The sequence below is a fragment of the Melospiza melodia genome, chromosome 8, assembly GCF_035770615.1.
Source record: "Melospiza melodia melodia isolate bMelMel2 chromosome 8, bMelMel2.pri, whole genome shotgun sequence".
NCBI lineage: Eukaryota > Metazoa > Chordata > Aves > Passeriformes > Passerellidae > Melospiza > Melospiza melodia.
In genome coordinates this window covers 22,232,464-22,250,847 of record NC_086201.1, presented here as the reverse complement: position 1 = coordinate 22,250,847, position 18,384 = coordinate 22,232,464, and the positions used below count along the sequence as shown (strand labels likewise).

General features: G+C 42.0%; 1 protein-coding gene and 1 long non-coding RNA gene across 3 annotated transcripts; both read right to left on the bottom strand.

The window, feature by feature from the left end:
• Positions 1–879: 879 nt before the first annotated feature.
• On the bottom strand, positions 880–3,349 carry LOC134421367 (uncharacterized). Its single transcript, XR_010028583.1, has 2 exons — positions 2,101–3,349; positions 880–2,039 (listed from the first exon to the last, which is right to left on the bottom strand). It is a non-coding gene; the product is annotated as an uncharacterized LOC134421367 (long non-coding RNA).
• A 2,205-nt stretch (positions 3,350–5,554) lies between these two features.
• On the bottom strand, positions 5,555–17,752 carry HNRNPA3 (heterogeneous nuclear ribonucleoprotein A3). Of its 2 annotated transcripts, none has more exons than XM_063162189.1 (13): positions 17,647–17,752; positions 13,956–14,069; positions 13,477–13,500; positions 9,666–9,788; positions 9,429–9,575; positions 9,137–9,347; positions 8,814–8,903; positions 8,646–8,753; positions 8,443–8,523; positions 7,600–7,746; positions 6,639–6,764; positions 6,483–6,554; positions 5,555–6,396 (listed from the first exon to the last, which is right to left on the bottom strand). In XM_063162189.1, exons 2-12 carry the CDS (start codon positions 14,019–14,021, stop codon positions 6,502–6,504), a joined length of 1,176 nt encoding a protein of 391 aa, XP_063018259.1. In that variant the 5' UTR covers positions 14,022–14,069; positions 17,647–17,752; the 3' UTR covers positions 5,555–6,396; positions 6,483–6,501. The 2 variants fall into 2 exon arrangements, with proteins under 2 accessions (XP_063018259.1, XP_063018261.1); XM_063162191.1 differs by having other exon boundaries at positions 8,646–8,738.
• Positions 17,753–18,384: the final 632 nt, after the last annotated feature.

Below are 18,384 nucleotides of genomic sequence, written 5' to 3'. Positions count from 1 at the left end.
CACAGCAACTCTTTAACACAGGCAGGGGCTGATGGCAAAGCACAGAGCACCTAAAACACTCCTGGGTTCCCTTTGCCATTAACTACGCAATCAAATGTCTGTCAGAGAAAATTTGCTCCACAGCTGCACTATAAATACCTTTAATTACAAACTGGCTATAAAACAGACATCTCAGTAAACTCCTGCCCTGCACTCCCATTTGTTCCTTAATTTCACTAATGTGAAAGCCAAAGGCAAACAGCATTCCTTACAGCCTTTGCAGGCACTGCTGTGTTTGTACCATCCGTTTGTCTAAAACAATACAAAGATATTTCTTCCATTACCAAAACAAAAGTGCAACAGCAAAAAACCTGCAGTTAATGCAGCAGCCTTGTTTGAATTTCATCAGGTGAAGAATCAGTCTAAAGTAACTTGGTCTGTGACAACTTGCATTCAGTTTAAACCAGTGTTCTTCACATCATCACCACAGTGCATGCTGCTCTCCCATTGAACCCCCCACTATCACTGAGGAAAAAAAATTACTCATTACTCATATATAGGAAAACATCAGATTGCAAATTATAACCTTCATTTTGTTACTGTTATTACTGAGGTACAGAGCATGCTCCCAAATCTAAGTGACTAGTGACATTGCCAAGTCAAAAGCCTCACGCTGCTGACCTCATACACTGACAAGCTGCCACATGGAGGCCATTTGTTTCTTGATCAAAACATCCCATTTTAAAACTATTAGGAATAAAGCTGAAAAGCTGGCCTGAACCAAGGGTTTTTGGCTTGCAGTCCCAAGTTGGAAAGATGATGCTGTAAGAAAATGTGTTGCAATAATTCTAGACCACTTAAGTGTTCTTCACAGCACTAAAAAAAGGTGATGCCAACGCATTTTAGATTTTAAGTCATTTGACAATATACACTTTATTCTGATACAAAATTGAATTACTTTAACAAATTTTAATCCATTATGGACTATACTGAAATTTTAAATTTCCATGCTATTTTAACTTGTTGAACCACAAGTTTCAAGATGTCAGCACACTAGCACCATTGCTCTCGCAGTCTTTGCCAGTTACACCATTTTATTCTGTTTCCAATCTTGCGGTATTATCTTCTACGTGAAGGCCATTTTTTCTTCTGTGGAGATACTTGGATTACTTTAGTTCAGGAAAAGCTAATAGAGAGAGATGTCAACCTGTAGCACCCACAGCAGAAAAAGAATCATCCGTCAGATATGTGAATTTCAGTGATACTCAAGATTTTACATGCTCCACACAATTTTAAGATACACACACTTGTCAGAGACCACAGACTGATTTATGAATATTCCACCTCAGTGTGGACAATACACGAAAACCACGTTAATGTCTTAAACAAAGAAATAAAGACAGCACATCAGAACATCACACAAATCATGCTTGAAAACATTAGGAACCTTAAGTATTGAAAAGATATAAAAATTACGATGCCATGTTTAATTTTGGTGTTTTGTAATAGCATAGTTACCTCCATCAATCTGGGTTTTGGGGGAACTCCCTTCTCTACCTGGAAATATCATTTATGTTGTCAAGTAAACTTCTGTACAACTATAGCTAAGGGACCAATGCTTTGTTAGTTTTGCATCTTTACATCCCCATCTCCATTTAAAGCTGCTATTTTCAACAGAAGCCAGATGGCCATGAAATAAAGTTCTTAACTCTTAAAAGTGCCTCTTGGACAGAGATACAATTGACCTAGTACTCCCTTAAGACAGTGTTTATTTTGGTAAAAGTTATTTCTGAACAGATTTGGCTATAAATAACTGAATTTAAGCAAATTAATCTTAACAAGAGTGTTGTAAATCAAACTAAACAATTCTAACAGTGATTATCTGTTTCTGTATGTGGTGCAAAAAGACCCACCCAGAGCACACAAATCTGCAGCAATGCGAAATCCTCTCATATTAAAGAAAAGTAGAGCTTTATTCTATACACAGGCCTAGTACCAAGGCAAACTACAAAGTTTTTGTTAAAAATTAATTTTGTTACATTTGCAAAACGCTCTTGCACCTGCAGTGCTCTTTGGATTAAAAAAATCCAAAGAGCACTGCAGGTGCAAGAGCATTTGTACCTGAGGGGCAGTGCTGTTCCCCATTACCTGTTGCTGCACAGATGCCTGAGGGAGCTCTGCTAAGCCAAGCACACCTTTCCCACTTTTAGGCTTAAGAAAGGAAGTTCATCACCTCAGCAACAAGCTGGCACATTACACTAAGGCAACGTGATTGTACAGCAGTTTCAGACCTAGGCTCAACCTTAGCTAAGGTTGTCTCTATGTTTTTTTACAAGTACATGCAGTTATCGTGAGATTTTCAATTAAGTAGCTTCTGATTTTATTGAAGTCTCTGTATGTTACTTCCAAATTAGTTAACTCTGTATTACAAAGTCAAGAATTACTTTCTGGGAGTGTACAGGCAGCAGGTAGAAAGCCTAAGTACTTGAAGCAGTTTGTGAACATGCCTCTGCCACTGATAAGGCAGGTTCCATTTGACTACTTTCAGAGCAACTGAAGTATAACCAACACTAAAATAGAAATTGTCTTCCTAAGAATGCACAGGCTCAGAAATATATTGGGAAGTTTAAACAGATGCTGAAGCACTTTATAAAAGAACCTGTAACAATCAAAGATGCAGAAAAGGAAATAATACATTTCCAAGACTTAATACACTTTCCAGTCTGTGTAAAATCAAGACAGCATGAGAAGTTTTTATTGCCATTCCATTTGCCTGTACAAATGCCATTGTGATTTCAGCTGGGTATCATGACAGTATTAGCTTCAATTACCCTGCCTGAAAGCCCCCAGAATCTGAAAGGGAGCTCTTGGATTTGTACAGGTAAATACAACATCACCTGGTAAGCCAGGATCCACTAGCTAGGAGGGAAATCCCAGCTTGCACCAATACCAAGCTCTCTCCCAGAACAGGCGGCAAGCAGCAGCAGCAGGTCACAGCTGCTGAGAACCGCAGAACCACTTCAGTGTCACTGCCTTCCTGGGCTTCTCTGCAGCACCCCTTTCCATGACAAGGCACAGAACAATTTCCCCCAACCCAACACACTCCCTAGTAACCATAACACATTATATCAAAACATCAACTTGTCTTGTTGACCTCAGACACGAAGCAATTTTTTATCTGCCAGGAACAGATGATTCTTGAACAGAAGTGTGCCAGCAAGCAGCATTCATCCAGAACAGGAAACACTGGATGACATATGCTGGAATATTTGCTGCTTAGTACTTATGGCTTCCCTTAATATTAACAGACTGTCAAAAGGAAAGCCTAGAGGGAAATAGGGGTTAAAGACATTTTACTATACACTACAAATCTTACCCAGTCAGAAACCTTCATTTGAAGAGGATGTGCAAGACATTCCCCATTTTGTCAAGCAGCAGCTTCTCATTCAACCTGAAAATTAAAGAAATTACTCTTACCTTGTTAAAAAACCTCCCACCACTCTTTATAATTCATGAAAAATTTTAAAGGCAAACCTTACCTATGCTCATTGCCCTTCCTTTCAGGTCTAAATGCTAGACCTATTGATTTTGAGTCAACTCAAGTAGCTATCACTCAAGGAGGCTCCAAAAGGTGAAGAACTCTTGCTAGACTTTCTTCGATATTTCAGCTGTGATAAGCAGATTTAACTAGCCTTGGGAAAGCTGCTCACTATCAGCACAGTATCTTATTCCTTCACTTTTCTGGAAGTTGAAGCTGTTGCTCCTGCTGCCTTGTCATTCTTTAATTAGGCTGACTTCTCCATACTCAATAGGCTGCTGAAGTCCTGTCTTACGAGTCTCCTTAGCAATGTATGGATCAAAGAAGTACATCCTAGGTTCTGTAAAGCTGGCGGATCACTGTCCTCATGGCTTACACTTTTCCACGTCACAAACAACAGCTAAGCTACCCCACCCACCTACAAAGCGGTCACTTACATCCATCTCTTAAAAGGTTGCATACAGATCTTGTTCATAAAGTTTATTATGACACTATTTTTCAAAGTTAACATTGTAGTCACAGTACAGCTACAAGAGGCCCTGTTAAAAAGAACACTGTCAATACATTCTAAAAAATTTAGAAATACCAGATCAATTGTCAGAAGGGACATCAACCCCATCCTCCAGTTGTCCCTGCAATCAGATGCAGGCCCCGGGTGCAAGTCTACGCATCTTCTAGCATAGTGATGTACAAAGCAAGTCAGAGGTCAGGTGTCTCACTCCCTAGTGAGGTGTGGTTTAGTTTCCCATGTTTTCAAACTCCAAAGGGGTTGTTTAAAAAATGCCTTTATTGAAGTACAGCCTCCCCCCCACCCCAAGCCCAAATGAACAGGTACAACAACAGAAGCATTCACTAAACCACCAATTCTTGCTTTAACTTTTGAGATCTTTCAGAACTCCACAGACAAGAATAAGCAGACTTTGAAATCCATTTTTGAGGCTACCATCTTGACACTGGTTCCTTGTTTTAGCATACTGCAGTCTAAATACACTCCAATAACAGCGTTTAAATAACATGTTTAATTTTTTTCAAACAACACACTTATTTTTCTACCACTTCTTAAAAATTATAATTCATTAATATGACTGATTATGCCTTAAGCCATTTCATACATCTTTGCAGATTCATTCCTACACTGGAATTGCATTTACCTTATACTGCACATTGACCCAGAAGTGAAACAGGTGTGAGTAATTCCAATACATATTGCCAAGTGTCTGAGTATTTCTTTTATTGACTGGGTCCCTACTCTTCTGAGTCTGAATTGACAGCAAGCACTGGCCTGGCAATAGTCAAGAGAATTCACATCAGATGAGGACAGCACAGACTGCAGTGCCTTAATTTGGAGGTCAGAAGTGAGAATGAAGTACAATTTCTAGCCACATGTACTGGTCTGATTTTCTACTCCACTGCACCAAATCCAGTTGTAGCACACTACCATTCTACCTGTGGGAACTGGGGACTGTAGCCCTCTACGTTCTGGGAGTGCTTCTAGTTGGTAAAATACAACTAGATCGTGTTTCATCTTTGAGCTCTCAGCTGAGCACACACGTCTGCTGGCAAACAGCTCAAGGACTCTACTATTAAAGAGCCCATGGGGAATGGGCTTTTGGAGCACATTACCTGGGACTGTCAGTGATTACACCTGTGCTACCCTTGGCTCCCAGTCAGAAGCATGTGTCCAGAAAATTGCCTTGGGTGCATGCAAGAAAGTATATAAGCCATTAAATTATTGAGGAACATACCTATTACTCTCACTATGATACCTCATTTAATTGAAACAGTGCAGTCTGGTGCAAGGGAGAAGGAAATGGGGACAAAGGGGATGAAAATTCCAAGCCACCCTCCCCAAAGTATAGTTTTATTGAAACAGAATCATTGTATATCCCAAGGAAACAGGCACTTGATTCCCCCCACCTTAACTTCTCGGGAATTACAATAAATATAAAGGTAAAAAGCAAATTTCTTTTTCTCTCCACCCAAGACTTAAACAACTTCAGTTATCCCTTACGCATCTCAAATGAGACGGGAGACAGCTTTCGTGTGTCTAAAGTTGGTCTTGTTAAAATATTTATCATGCCTTATTTTCTTGAAGCGCTAGTACTAATACAGAACTACAAATTAAAAAAATATGCACAAACCAAAAAGTAATTTGAAGTTTTCATTGAGATAAAGCTTAGTTCTATGATGCACAAACACTAATTTGAGTAACTCAAATCCTAGTTATACATCTAAACAAACTATAATGCAACATACAGATGTTTTCCCTCTGTATGCCTATGTAACTCATGTCAATGACAGTTACGTATATACACTGAGACTAGACCCTTAAGACTGCAAATCAATAGGTGTTTCTATTGTTAACTTTAAATTAATACAAAATAGTAATTGAGAAATGCATTTATCTTCTCTATTAACTAACAAGGAAACACCCTAAACTACATTTCAGTTCTGTTATAGAGTTCTCTGTACTAAATGTGGAAAAACTGAACTACACAAATATTGAAAAGTTAAAAATTCATTGATTTGTTTATTCCTGGTACCACTACCACAATTTACAGGGCAATATACCTGATGTAATGGGAAAATAAAAAGAAAAAAGAAAGACAAAGCTACAACAGAGAAAGACCTCAGGAATGTACATCTAATCGACACTACATTGCATGAATCAATAGCTGCACTTTTTGCAAACTGTGGCTATGACAGTCCTGATCAAGAAGGGTTTCCTGTTTAAGCTGCAGTAACTTTTCTGACTATGGATCATCGTTCCTTCTGTGGCAGATTTTACAGTTCCTCTAATTCATTTGGGACGACTGTCTCAAAGTAACCTGCAGCTTTCCTGACAACTCCTCGCTCTCTCTCCTGCTAAGAACTGTAGCCTGTTGAATACAGGATAAGAAAATTATTACTCTCAGTGAACAGTTGTACATTATTAATCATCATTATAAATACACAGTACACCTACCCTTTTTCTGGTAGCATTTTTAGAATCTTCTACCACCATAGCCCCCACTTCCACTTCCAGATCCATAACCACCTAAAAAACCAATGTGTATATTTAAGTACATGATCAACAATGGATTTTAACTCAAAAATATTTTCTGTACAAAATCATACTTACCACCATAGGGACTGCCTGAACTTCTGCCACCAAAGCTGCCACCACCTTTCATGGGACCATAGTTAGACTGCTGTTGTCCACTGTAATTGCCAAAATCATTGTAGTTTCCACTTCCACCATAATTACCTAAAACAAGTAATTTATAAAGCCTTGTTTGTTTAACACTTAGGACACAAAACTCACCAAATTCCAATACCCAATGTAAAAATAAATTGTAGTAGTTTAGAACAATTTAAAATTAAATTCGTGTATTTTGATGCTACCTCTATGCAAATGCACAGGGTAACAGAAGACCCTTAGTATTTTTACCATTAGAAATTGGTATTTTATTGGAGATGAAACACATCCCATTATAAGCAGGTTTGAGTAGACAATTTGATGTGAATCCGATAGGCCAAATTAAGGCCCCCAAAATCAGAAAACCATGAGTTTCACCATTATTCTTCTACTGTACAACTCTGCAGGGATGGATGACAATAATGAAAATTACAATTTGTTCACACACACAAACAAAGACAGAATTGTAATGGACATGCTGCATACAAAATCAGAAAGTACAGTAAAATATACAGCAGTTTTTGCAGCTTAACTCCTCAAATTTGGGGTAAAAAATAAAAAAGCTTAAAATCTGTGTTTGTAGTTCTCACAAAGGAGGATGTGATCTATGTGTTGTGAACTGGTATCCAAGGACAACATACTTGAAATGCTCAAAACCACTGAAATTCCTATATTCTGCCTCCACACACAGATTTATAGCCAAAGCCTTTTGAAAAATACATCCCTGGCAAAACAAAGTTGTAGTTTATCAAAGCTGATCCCCATGAAAAAGAACTTCCCTTAAGCAATATGGCCTTCTACATTAAAACCTAGACATACAACTCATTTTATAAATTACCATATTTCAGGCATTGTGAAATGAAACCTAAGAACCACTGATGTCGAATTAAAGCTGGAATCTTACCACCACCAAAATTTCCTCCTTCATTGTAGCCATCATATCCTCCTCCTCCTCCTCCATATCCACCACCTGGGTTTCCATATCCTGGTCCTCCACCACCACCATAACCTCCTCTGCTGCCATAGCCAGGACCACCGCCATAGTTGCCACCTTTGGATAAAAGAAATGTCAAACTTAGCACACCAAAGCTAAATACTGGTAAGGAAAAGTTGCATTTAACAAAAAAACCCCAAACCAACACACTTGTACAATAAAGATGTCCCACAGCACTTTTCCTTTACTATATTCCTTGTGGCTGCATGATTTATCTAAACTACTTAACTGAGAAAAAACCCATGCTTATAAAATCAGGACCTAAGTAATTCATTTCATGCTACTTCCCTCATCCCTTTTTGCATTCTGATAATTGCATTTTTTAGCCTTTTGGTAATTGCAGTATTTCTCTTCAGATGCATTTTGGATACTCATCCTAACTGCATCACAAAAAACATACCACTGAACCACAAGAAGTCTTAAGAGCTTACTGAAAACAGTTGTTTACTGCTTTATTCAGTTTTAGTCATCTCAACTGACTAAGAATCTTCACTGAGCTCTCAATAATAAGCAGCTCCCTCACAACCTTATGATATATTTTTAAAGGGCAAATACAGACTAGTATTTTTTCCACCCATCATTTTGTGGGGAGAAGAAAAAAAAGTTAACTCTTTACAGCGCTACAATGCAGGCATTTCATTTTCATTACTGGTATTATCTCATTATCACCAAAACAAACTTTGCTTCCAAGGTGAAGGCAAGACTTACAGCTGGTTCTAACATTGGGGGAAAAGAAGTGAACAATACACTTACCATCACCAAATCCATTGTATCCGTCACCACCCCCAAAGCTTCCTCTGCTCCCACCACCGCCACCACCACCCCCATAGCCTCCTAGAACACAAAACAGATGAGAATGTTTTCCTGAACATGTTAACTGTTTAAGCCAACTGACAGAGAAAATAAAACCAAAACCAAAATGTAAATAATTTTATAATACTATTCCAGCCATTTACCTCTCCCACCAAAGTTTCCTCCTCGGCCAAAATTCCCTCCACCGCCTCCGAAGTTTCCACGGCCCATGAAGTTGCCTGAGCCACCCCCACGACCTACAAAATATTTCACTTGAATTACATTAATTGAAAACCTGTTACACAAAATAGCTATGCACAACTACAACTCACCTCTCTGAGAGCTAGCAGTCTGCATCTCCTGTTTTGAGAGCGCTTTTTTCACTTCACAGTTGTGTCCATTTATAGTATGGTATTTCTGAACTACAGAAAATAGCGAAAAATGCAAGTTAGAAATCACATCATTGCAATATGCTGTAAAACTCACACAGAAAGTTACTATAAGGCATATGCACACTGAAAAGTAACATAAAATCAACCCCATCCTTCACAACAGTAAAGCAGCTGATTATGAAACCATTTCATTCCACACAGTGCTTTTCTGAAATCTTAACACTTTATCCGCCAAGTCATTTGTCACTGAAGAGCTTACATACCAACAATTTTATCAACTGTATCATGATCATCAAAAGTAACAAAAGCGAAGCCTCTCTTCTTTCCACTCTGCCTGTCTTCCATGACCTCTATGGTTTCAATCTTTCCATATTTTTCAAAGTACTCCCTCAAATTATATTCTTCTGTATCTTCTTTAATTCCACCAACAAATATTTTCTTTACAGTGAGGTGTGCCCCAGGCTTTACAGAATCCTGCAATGCCAAAAATGAAATTCAGTGCTTAAAGTAGTAGGTAAAGATCAGAACATGTGGTTAACTGGAACACTAGCTCACCTCCCTGGAAACTGCTCTCTTTGGTTCAACCACGCGTCCATCAACCTTATGTGGTCGAGCGCTCATGGCAGCATCCACCTCCTCCACACAGGAGTAAGTCACAAAGCCAAAGCCTCTGGAACGTTTTGTTTGGGGGTCTCTCATCACCTGCAAACACACAAGGAGGCACTCTGTATTTCTGTGCCACTTTAACTACCCAACCCTTTCAAAGGCACAAACTAATAACAGAGCCTTTACCACACAGTCGGTGAGTGTGCCCCATTTCTCGAAGTGCTCTCTCAAGCTATCATCTGTTGTTTCAAAGCTCAGACCTCCAATGAACAGCTTTCTCAACTGCTCTGGCTCCTTTGGCTCATGGCCCTACAAAATGAAAAAAAACCAAAACCATATATTGAATACGAATGACAGAATTAAAATTTCAGCAAATTACTAGAAATTATTTGTGCACATTATACCTACAAATAGGTGAAATACATTTACATAAAAACAATGACTTCTAATGGGTTTAGACAGCAGAATAGTAAACACTTAATGAGGTGTGATTTTAATTAAAACACTAACAACTTAAAGAGCGCTAAAATGCAAACAGTAAAGGAATTTCAACATATTAGGTAATTTCATTGCTCCCCACCACCCAAAAGTGCATTCATTCTGTGGCTATCTTTGAGCTGCAGTTCACACTGCAGGGACTGGGGATGAAGCACTGCTGGATAAAGGGAAGTTCTAACACTTTATGAAGCATAAATATGCAGATCTACAAAAAATTTAAGGATGCAGTACACAAGGAAAAAAGGCTCGGGCTGAGTGTCTACTCTTTGAGGATGTCCATTTTGAAAGGTTATCTTTATACATTTTTATGGAACATATCAATACTCAGTTCCTTTAAATATAAATTCTGTACTTTGACAATTCTACTACTGGAGCACATGCAGGCAAGATAGTGTAAATATGTTTGTGGATTTTAGTGTTATTGGAAATACCTCTCAAATGTGAGACAATCTATGTCTTACAGACAAGAAAATGTCCTAACAACTCATTAATGACCAGCAGTGGGTACAAGTACCACAGTAAGATTGGTAACCTGGCAAGCATCACAGAACAAGCAAGCTCCTGGTAAAACTGCCTATATACAACCAGCCACATTTTAAAAGGTGCAAATTTGCAGATCCCAGTCTTCTGTAAATGACTGAAATGGGTTTGAGAGTACAATTGTGTTTCTGCTCTGTTTCAGTGCTGCACTTTTTTATTAGACAGGGAATTCCCCCATACATTTGACGAGCAGTTCACAAAAAATTGTTTCACAACTGCCATTGGCAGAGAAGTCTTACCGGACTTCTCTGTTTAAAAGCAACCAGACTGAAATCTCATTTAGCAAGTGGGTACTATCTGTGCATGTAAGACACTCCACAAGGGGCTGGCCAGCTATGCTGTGTATGACTTCATTTCTGCAGCATCAGTTAACAGGCTTCAGTGCTGCAGTCCATTAAACCAGAGTAGATGCAGCATTATCCTGATGTGAACTACATAAAAACAGCCACAGACTTTTATCTGTAGACATTCTGCTTCGAATTTGAAGTGCTTTAACCTCTGTCACAGTGCTGGGGCTGCCCAGGAAAGCTCAAGCCCCTTAGAGAGAGCGTTTTTGTATTATACAGTGCTTCAGCAAACCACTGGCTTATAATACTTAGGTTGTACTACAGCAAACAGTAACTAAGATTATGAAAAGCTGTCTGGGAGTTAAATCTCTGTCCTTACACCTGCTGAATTTTGTTAGACAGAAACTCAGAATTTTTGATTACAGCTTACTCTTTAAAGCTTTGTTACCTCATGATCATCATATAAATCAGTAACAGTCAATGATCCCATAACTACAAAGTAAAGTTTCTAGTGTCTTCCAAGTAGTCCAGACCACAAAGGCATTAAAAAAAAAAAAAAAACTCCCTTCTCACTACATTGAAACTTTAAAATTTATACGATCACACACCTACCGCATATAAAAACTGCTTTAGGTCAAGTGTCATCTCTTGCTAATTCCAGTTTTTAAAATCTACTGACAATTTTTAGTTGGGTTATGTTAAAGCTGATACACTAAGCATTTCAAAACACTTGTACAGGTACTGAAAGACATTTATTATGTGAAGCTGTGAAGATTAGACTCCTTCAAAATCAGAATAATATGTAAGGAAAAACTGTCAGACTATTTACAGTTCTCTGATATTATTCAAGGCTATGAGAGTTTCCAGCTAATAATTCAGAGTGCTTTTACCTTAAAAGAATAACCACATTATTGTTCAGGTAAGGAGAAGTGAAGCTCTTTCCTACTTATTATTATTATTACATGCATGAGAACTGCTGCTCTCATACAGCAGGAAGAACACCCGCTGTTACAGCTTCTCTGTTCTACTTGATAAAAATTATCCTTAGGACACATACATGTAACAGGAATTATGTGCAAAAAATAGAAGGCAGTATTTTCTTTAAAGAATGAGGGAATCGGTTTTTTAGGCAGTTTATTGTCACTGGGGTTTTCAGACAAGACTCTTTCTCAGTTGTTCTGTTTAAAGTTATTTCTAACAGCAGTCTTTCCTGCACAGAAAATCCTGCAAAGCACATCTCTCCACCCTGCTCTATCAGAACCAGGCTGCCTCCTGCTCAGCTGACACGCCAACAGAGCTCGCCATTTTGCAGCACTCCTCTGGCAGGAGTGGGGAGAGCAGCTGCAAGACGGTCCAGCCTGCCTTTAGTCAGCAAGACACTGTTTCTCCCCCATAGCTGTCAGAGGGGCTTCCAGACACATTACACGGCTCTGCGGAGGCGGAAAGCTTTCCGGCTGCCCCGACTGCGGCCTTCCCTCCCCCAAAGCCCGAGCGCAGCGCGCGCCGGGCCGCCTCCATTTTGTGCTCAGCCGCGGCCGCCGCGCCAATATGGAGGCGAGGGCGGGGCGCGCGGCCGGCGCCGCAGTGGCGCCATGGGCGGGGCCCGGCCTGCGGGGCCCAGGGCGGGGCCGGCGCTGCGGGAGCCGCGGGCCCCTCCGCCCGCCGAACGGCACCGCGCCTCCAGGCCCTACCGAAACCCCGACACCCCGCGCACTGGAACTGTGCCTCTCGCCTAAGGCGGGGGGGAAAGACGGCAGCTAGAACCCCCTGGGATTCCTGCAAAAATCCTCCTCTTTGCAGAAATCCTGACGCCTTTTGAGACAAAGCTACTGCACGTACATATTGCCTTCTATGCTGAGGTTGCCAGCAAGTGGAATTTCCTATGGCAGGGGTTTTGGATGATCAGCCTTTTGGATTGCAGTATTTCTCTCTGAAGGCACTTTTCGGGTGGAGCTTTCCCATGCATTCTACCTGCGAGCAGCAGCAAATGCCCACAAAATGCCGGTCACCAAGGCCACCCTCAGCTGTGGCTGAACCGAGACCAGCCTGTCCCCAGGCAGCACAATCCCAGCCTGCCTTCTGAAACGGGAAAGCTTACAGGCCACTCGGGCCTCAGCAACGTGCCCTGAGAAACTTGTTCTCTAGAAACTAAAGTTTTTAAGATCGTTGCAGGGCAAGCTACTTTTGTGAACTACAAGAGGTTATTTAGTATGCAGCTGATCGACCCCGTTACATTTAATTCAAAGTCCAAATGAGGGCGAGAGTTTCAACATTCCTTCCAAAAGGACTTTACACACTGTATTTCAATACAAAATAACCATACACTACCAGACACATGCAACTGGGACAAGGTTTGTTCAGAATTCAAGTGTACAGGCCCTCCCACATTGCAGTAGTGTATCATTCCAGAAAATAGCTGGTTTGAACTAGCTAAAATATTCAGGCAACCTGAAAAAATAATGTTAGAAAGCAAACAAATCCAAATAAACGAAGATAAAACGCCGCCGTTATAAGCTATATAAGCACTTTTAATACCCTTTTTGCTGACCTTAAAATTATTTTCTGAAGGGTATTAAGAACTTCCCCCCTCCCACTTCCACACCCTGCCCCAAAAATGTAACTAGCTCCCATCCTCCCAAAAACAGCCCCAACATCTTCTCTATACTACGCACCTTATTCAGTCTACGGTATTTCTGCTAGAAGCAAAAGAAAACAGTTATTTTTACTTAGTACAGCTCGCTTTCATTTGCAGTGACTATCAGGCAACCATTTAAAAAAAAAAAGGAAAAAAAAAAAGAAAAGCAAATAGGAACCTGTCTTCATTCCCACTAAAAACAGGACTTTTGAAGGTAGAAGTAATCAAGTTCCTGCTGATACTTGGAGGATACATAAATAATTCCACCTTGCTTAAATCAGAAACATACATTTAATCAAGTCTGTTACAACAGAAAGCTAGGCAAGCAACTTTCCCCATTAGGCTTAACACCCCACCCCTTAGAAGTGTATGTAATAAACTGCAATTTAAAGTTACTCCACTAATACGGGGATGAAGAAGGTAGAAAAAAAAAAGATAGAAACGGTTAACTTGGGGTTTTTTTTATCTTTTCCCCTTAAAACTACTTTATTTTGAATAAAAACCCCATCCTCTCACCTGTGAGGATCGTCTTCCTTTCCTCTTGTAGTCTTCCACTTCTCTCTCTTCCTTAATAGCAGCCATTTTGGAAGGGTACTCTCTAACTCGGCCTTTCTTTTAGATCTAGGAAACCTAGAAAACAGGTTGGCTAAGTCAGTACTTACCCCAGCTCCTGTGACACAGGGCCCTCTCTGCTGCAGTGCACAGGTGCAGCTTTGCAGGAAGAAATGGGTTGAAGTAGAAAAAAAATCCTTGAAGTATTTAAAAGGGTGGGATAAAAAGCCTCAGGCTACTCAGCTAACAACTGAAAAGAGATGTAAAAGAAACATCTGCTATTCCAGTCAAGCTCACTACACAAACTAATGCTAAAATCTGTAGCAAACCTTTGTCTATTACTGTCTGACAAAACTATTTTGAGTACAACTGATACAGCAAGCAAATTCCACTTCAATATCCAAATCCACTATGTAAATTCTGCTTCTCTGGAGTTTTAACCCCCAAAAACACGTAACATTTTGTAAACACTGCTTATTAGAACTTTCTGATGACTACCTCTTGTAGTCAGCTATCCAGCAGTGTGCAACACTAGAGGATGTCTTATATAGTTCCTGTATTAAAAACTACTTTCAACTAGTAGTGCAAGAAGCCCTTGCTGATGCTAACTTGCCAACATCAAGAACTGCTCTCCTCAGGAGTCTCTTCACTATCTGCATTACTTTTCCTTCCCTATTACATATTTGATTACTGCCCTGTACTATGTAATCTATGTCCCATTACAAATAAGAAATCTTTTACACTGTAAGTTCAGTGAATGAACCCATCACTACACATTTAAACAAAAAAATCATGCACCTTTATTACAGTGGCCAAAATGCAATCATGTTAAGTACATTACAAATGTGCTGCATTTAAAAGCATAGATATTTACAAGATTAGGTGTACTTCTGTGATAGGTTTGTTTGGGTTGTGGGTTTTTTTTGAATGTTTTCTTCCTGCAAATTTTGCTCCTGCATGTGAAAAGGCAGGCAGGTCTCTACCAATGAGCAATATACGCTGTTATTCTAAGTGCAAATTCTTAAACATAACTTCATGTTAAAATTCAGCTTCAAATTAAACTCCACTGTGAAATCAGGAGTATCACAATTTAATGCATTAACAATTTAAATCGTTTCATTAAGTAATGTCAAAGTGTTTGTATTATCTTCAGTTCCTGCTACACAATGTTAAGGCTGCTCTTGAAATCCTTTAGATCAAACATCAGTTTGACATAAGAGGTATTAGGATATTAAGTACTTCAGCTGAGCCATCAGTTTTTAAAGTCACGTTGGGGAGGTATGAAACAGAACATTAACACTTCAAGGGATTTCCACAAACTAGCTATTCAGCAAAATAAAGCTTTATGAATTGTTAGGGAGTAAAGGAATAAGCTTATTCAAATACTTTTTCAAAGTAATGCAAAGTATGAATCAATTTCTGAAGCTGCTATCCCCAGTGAGGCTCCACACTGGCCAGCATAAAGCTCCTGGGCATGGTCTCTGCCCCAACGGCCTCTGAAGGCCTTAAGGGTTAAAAAGGAGTTGTGTTCTTGAAATGCACACCATCAGCTCATGTGGAACACAGCCCTGCTCAGCCCTGTCCTCACGGTGCTGTCCTCAACGTTAAGGCTGACAGCACCAAATTTTAAACTCTTATCACCAACAAAATACTCTATTCAACTCTGACTACCTCAGAATACCTTTACCATTAAACGCTAGTTAATAAACTAGGATTGAGCAATCATATACTGCAATTTAACTAGAGAATTTAAAGCAGTCTCCGAAGTAAGCTTAAAATTATAACGATAAAGAAGTCACCAGGACTTGTCTCATTATTCACAACGCTGCTCTGTCTCTTACAGCTGACAAGAAGCTAACAGAGACAAACCAGACATTATGAAGATGGAAGTTCACCATTCAATCAGAGAATACTTAGGAAATGCACTGGTCTTTTCTACAAGCACCTGAGGGTGGATTTAAAGTGCATACAGAAGGCTTGTTTGTTTTACCAAACCTAAAAGTTAAAGCAGGAAAAAACAGTTTCCCATTTTTAAGTGTGTTGGTAGTGTACCCCCAACACCAATAGGGACACTCTATACCTGATGTGATAGGTTCCCAAGCTTTACTGAACCACTTCAATGCTTTGAACGCATCAGCCCTCTCAGTTATTAAACCCCGAAGCAACAAAAACAATTGCTTACATGAAAAGTTGTTTTTAGCTGCTTTGGTTAAGGGATCCACTTTCTTCTGTTTTTAATACAGGAACAGAAACTAGTGTGAGCTGTTGGTTTCTCACATCTAAATTTCTAAGGTTTCAGCGTTCAGTGAAAGGAGCAAAGATAAAAAAACTACCACGCACACAAAAAAAACCCCACTATTTTTGCTTGCCATACTCTCAAACGCTTGAGCAAAGAACCTTAGTTGAAGAAAGAAAAGCAAGGGCAGAATATCATTACGATTTCCTTTAAAATAGGGAGAGGATGATTTCACTAGGTTTGTGCAGACTGCTTCATGCTGCCCACCAGGATCATGGCAGAATGCCACCGAATGTCCTGGGTCTTCTGCACGTGTAGTTGGGGGAGTGGAGAAAAGGAAGAGAACTCTGTAGTTTTCGTTCCCCCACCTCCCCGGGCAGCAAAGGTTCCTGGCAGGTTTTAACTCCCTCTGGGCAGGAGTACGAGACACTAGGGAGGTGCTACAACGTGTTGCAGCAGTCCTCTGCGAAATACAGCGTACTGCAGCAAACTATTTTAATGCCTCTAAAATCTGCCTGGAGAAAACTGAATGTGTAGAAAGTGTGTTAAAGAATACCCCTGCCGCACTACTCCGAGTACCTTACGCTGGAGGGGGGTGGGCCGGGGAGGGAAGGGGGAAAGGAACACAGGGAGGGCAGAACAATGACGCACGCACTTGTAGGGCTCGCCTCGCCCCACTGCAGCCCGGACACGCGCGCCTGTGTTTCGGTGTCCCCTGGATTGCTGCGAAGGGCTCTGCCGCCCCCAGCCCTGCCCCGGACCGAGGGCCGAGCCCTCACCCGCGCGCCGGAGCGCTACGAAATGGCGGCCGCAGCCCGCGGGGCCGCGCGGCGGAAGCGCCGCCTCTCCCGCTCCCTGTCTCTTCCTGCCCGCGCCGCCATTGCGGACAAACGCGGCGTGTCGCAGGCGAAAGCGGGTCTGGAGCGCGGCGGGAACGCCACGGCGAGGCGGCGGCTGCGGGAACTGCAAGGGGCTCCATCACATATTGCCGCCAACCACCCCCTTCCCGCCGCGCTTTCCCGCCCGCGGGCTCGGGCGGAATTAAAGCCGTTCCAGCTCCGCGCGGCAGGAGCCGCCTCCTCGGCCGATGGCGGCGAGCCCCGCGCCCCGCGCGCAGTTACCTCCATTTTGTGCCTGGGCTCGGCCAGCGCAGCGCCAATATGGAGCCGGGCGGGAGAGGAGGGGGGGGCGCGGGGGGGGTCACGTGGCGGCAAGGCGGGCTCGGGGAGGCGCGCGCGCTGCGGCCGTTACCGCTTTTCTTCTCAGGGCCCGCCGCCCATCCCCCCCTCCTTCTCCTCTCCCCCCCGTCCGCGCGGCGCCTTCCCCGCCAGAAGGACAGAAAAGGGTCGGGAGCGAGGGAAGGTGGGGAGAGGGAATGTGCGGGGAAGGGTAGGGAGGGGAGGAAAGAGAAAATATCACCGTGCCGGCGTCCAGCGACAGCGCCTTCCCGCCCTCGTCGGTCCCACGCCGACCGCCGGCCCCGCGCACAAACCGCCGCCCGCTGTGGGGGTGGCAGCGCCGGCGCAGCCGCGGAGGGCGCGCGGGGCGGCCCCGCCCCCCCCAGTGGGGCCGCCCCCGCCCCGCCCCCGAGCGCGAGGGGCCCTGTGAGGGAGCGCTGTGCGCCGGGCTGCCAGGCCGGCATCGGGTGCTTGGCGGGAGAGAGAGAGGGAAAGGAGGAAATGCTCTGCCTACAGGGCACAGCTGCAGCAGTATCAGGGTGTGCCCGAGGTGCACAGCACCTTCTAAGAGAAGTTATTTGTCTCTGTGTATTGTTTTACGCCGGAGATGCTGCAAGGACGCAGCTGAAGATCGGCTCTCCAGAGCTCGTTCAGCGCTCACCCTCAGAACTGAGCGTAGCTTAGTCAGTTTCCGGATAAATGCCAAAACAAGTCCAAGCAGTAAGTTTCACACACTTCTCCATTCAGAGGCATTGCCTGTAGCTTTGAATGGCGCTTGTCATCATAAACTAGCAAAGAGAGATCAGGAGAAAAGGGAATTCTGCGAGAATTTCGTATAGCAACCAGCATAGTTAAGCACAAATATTTAAAATGTCTCCTTACCGGAATAATGGTATCAGAAAAAGCAGTGTTGTAAAAATTTACTATTAAAGTAACCCACCACATCAAAGTTTCTTCAGTCTTGGTTATCCTCTCATAA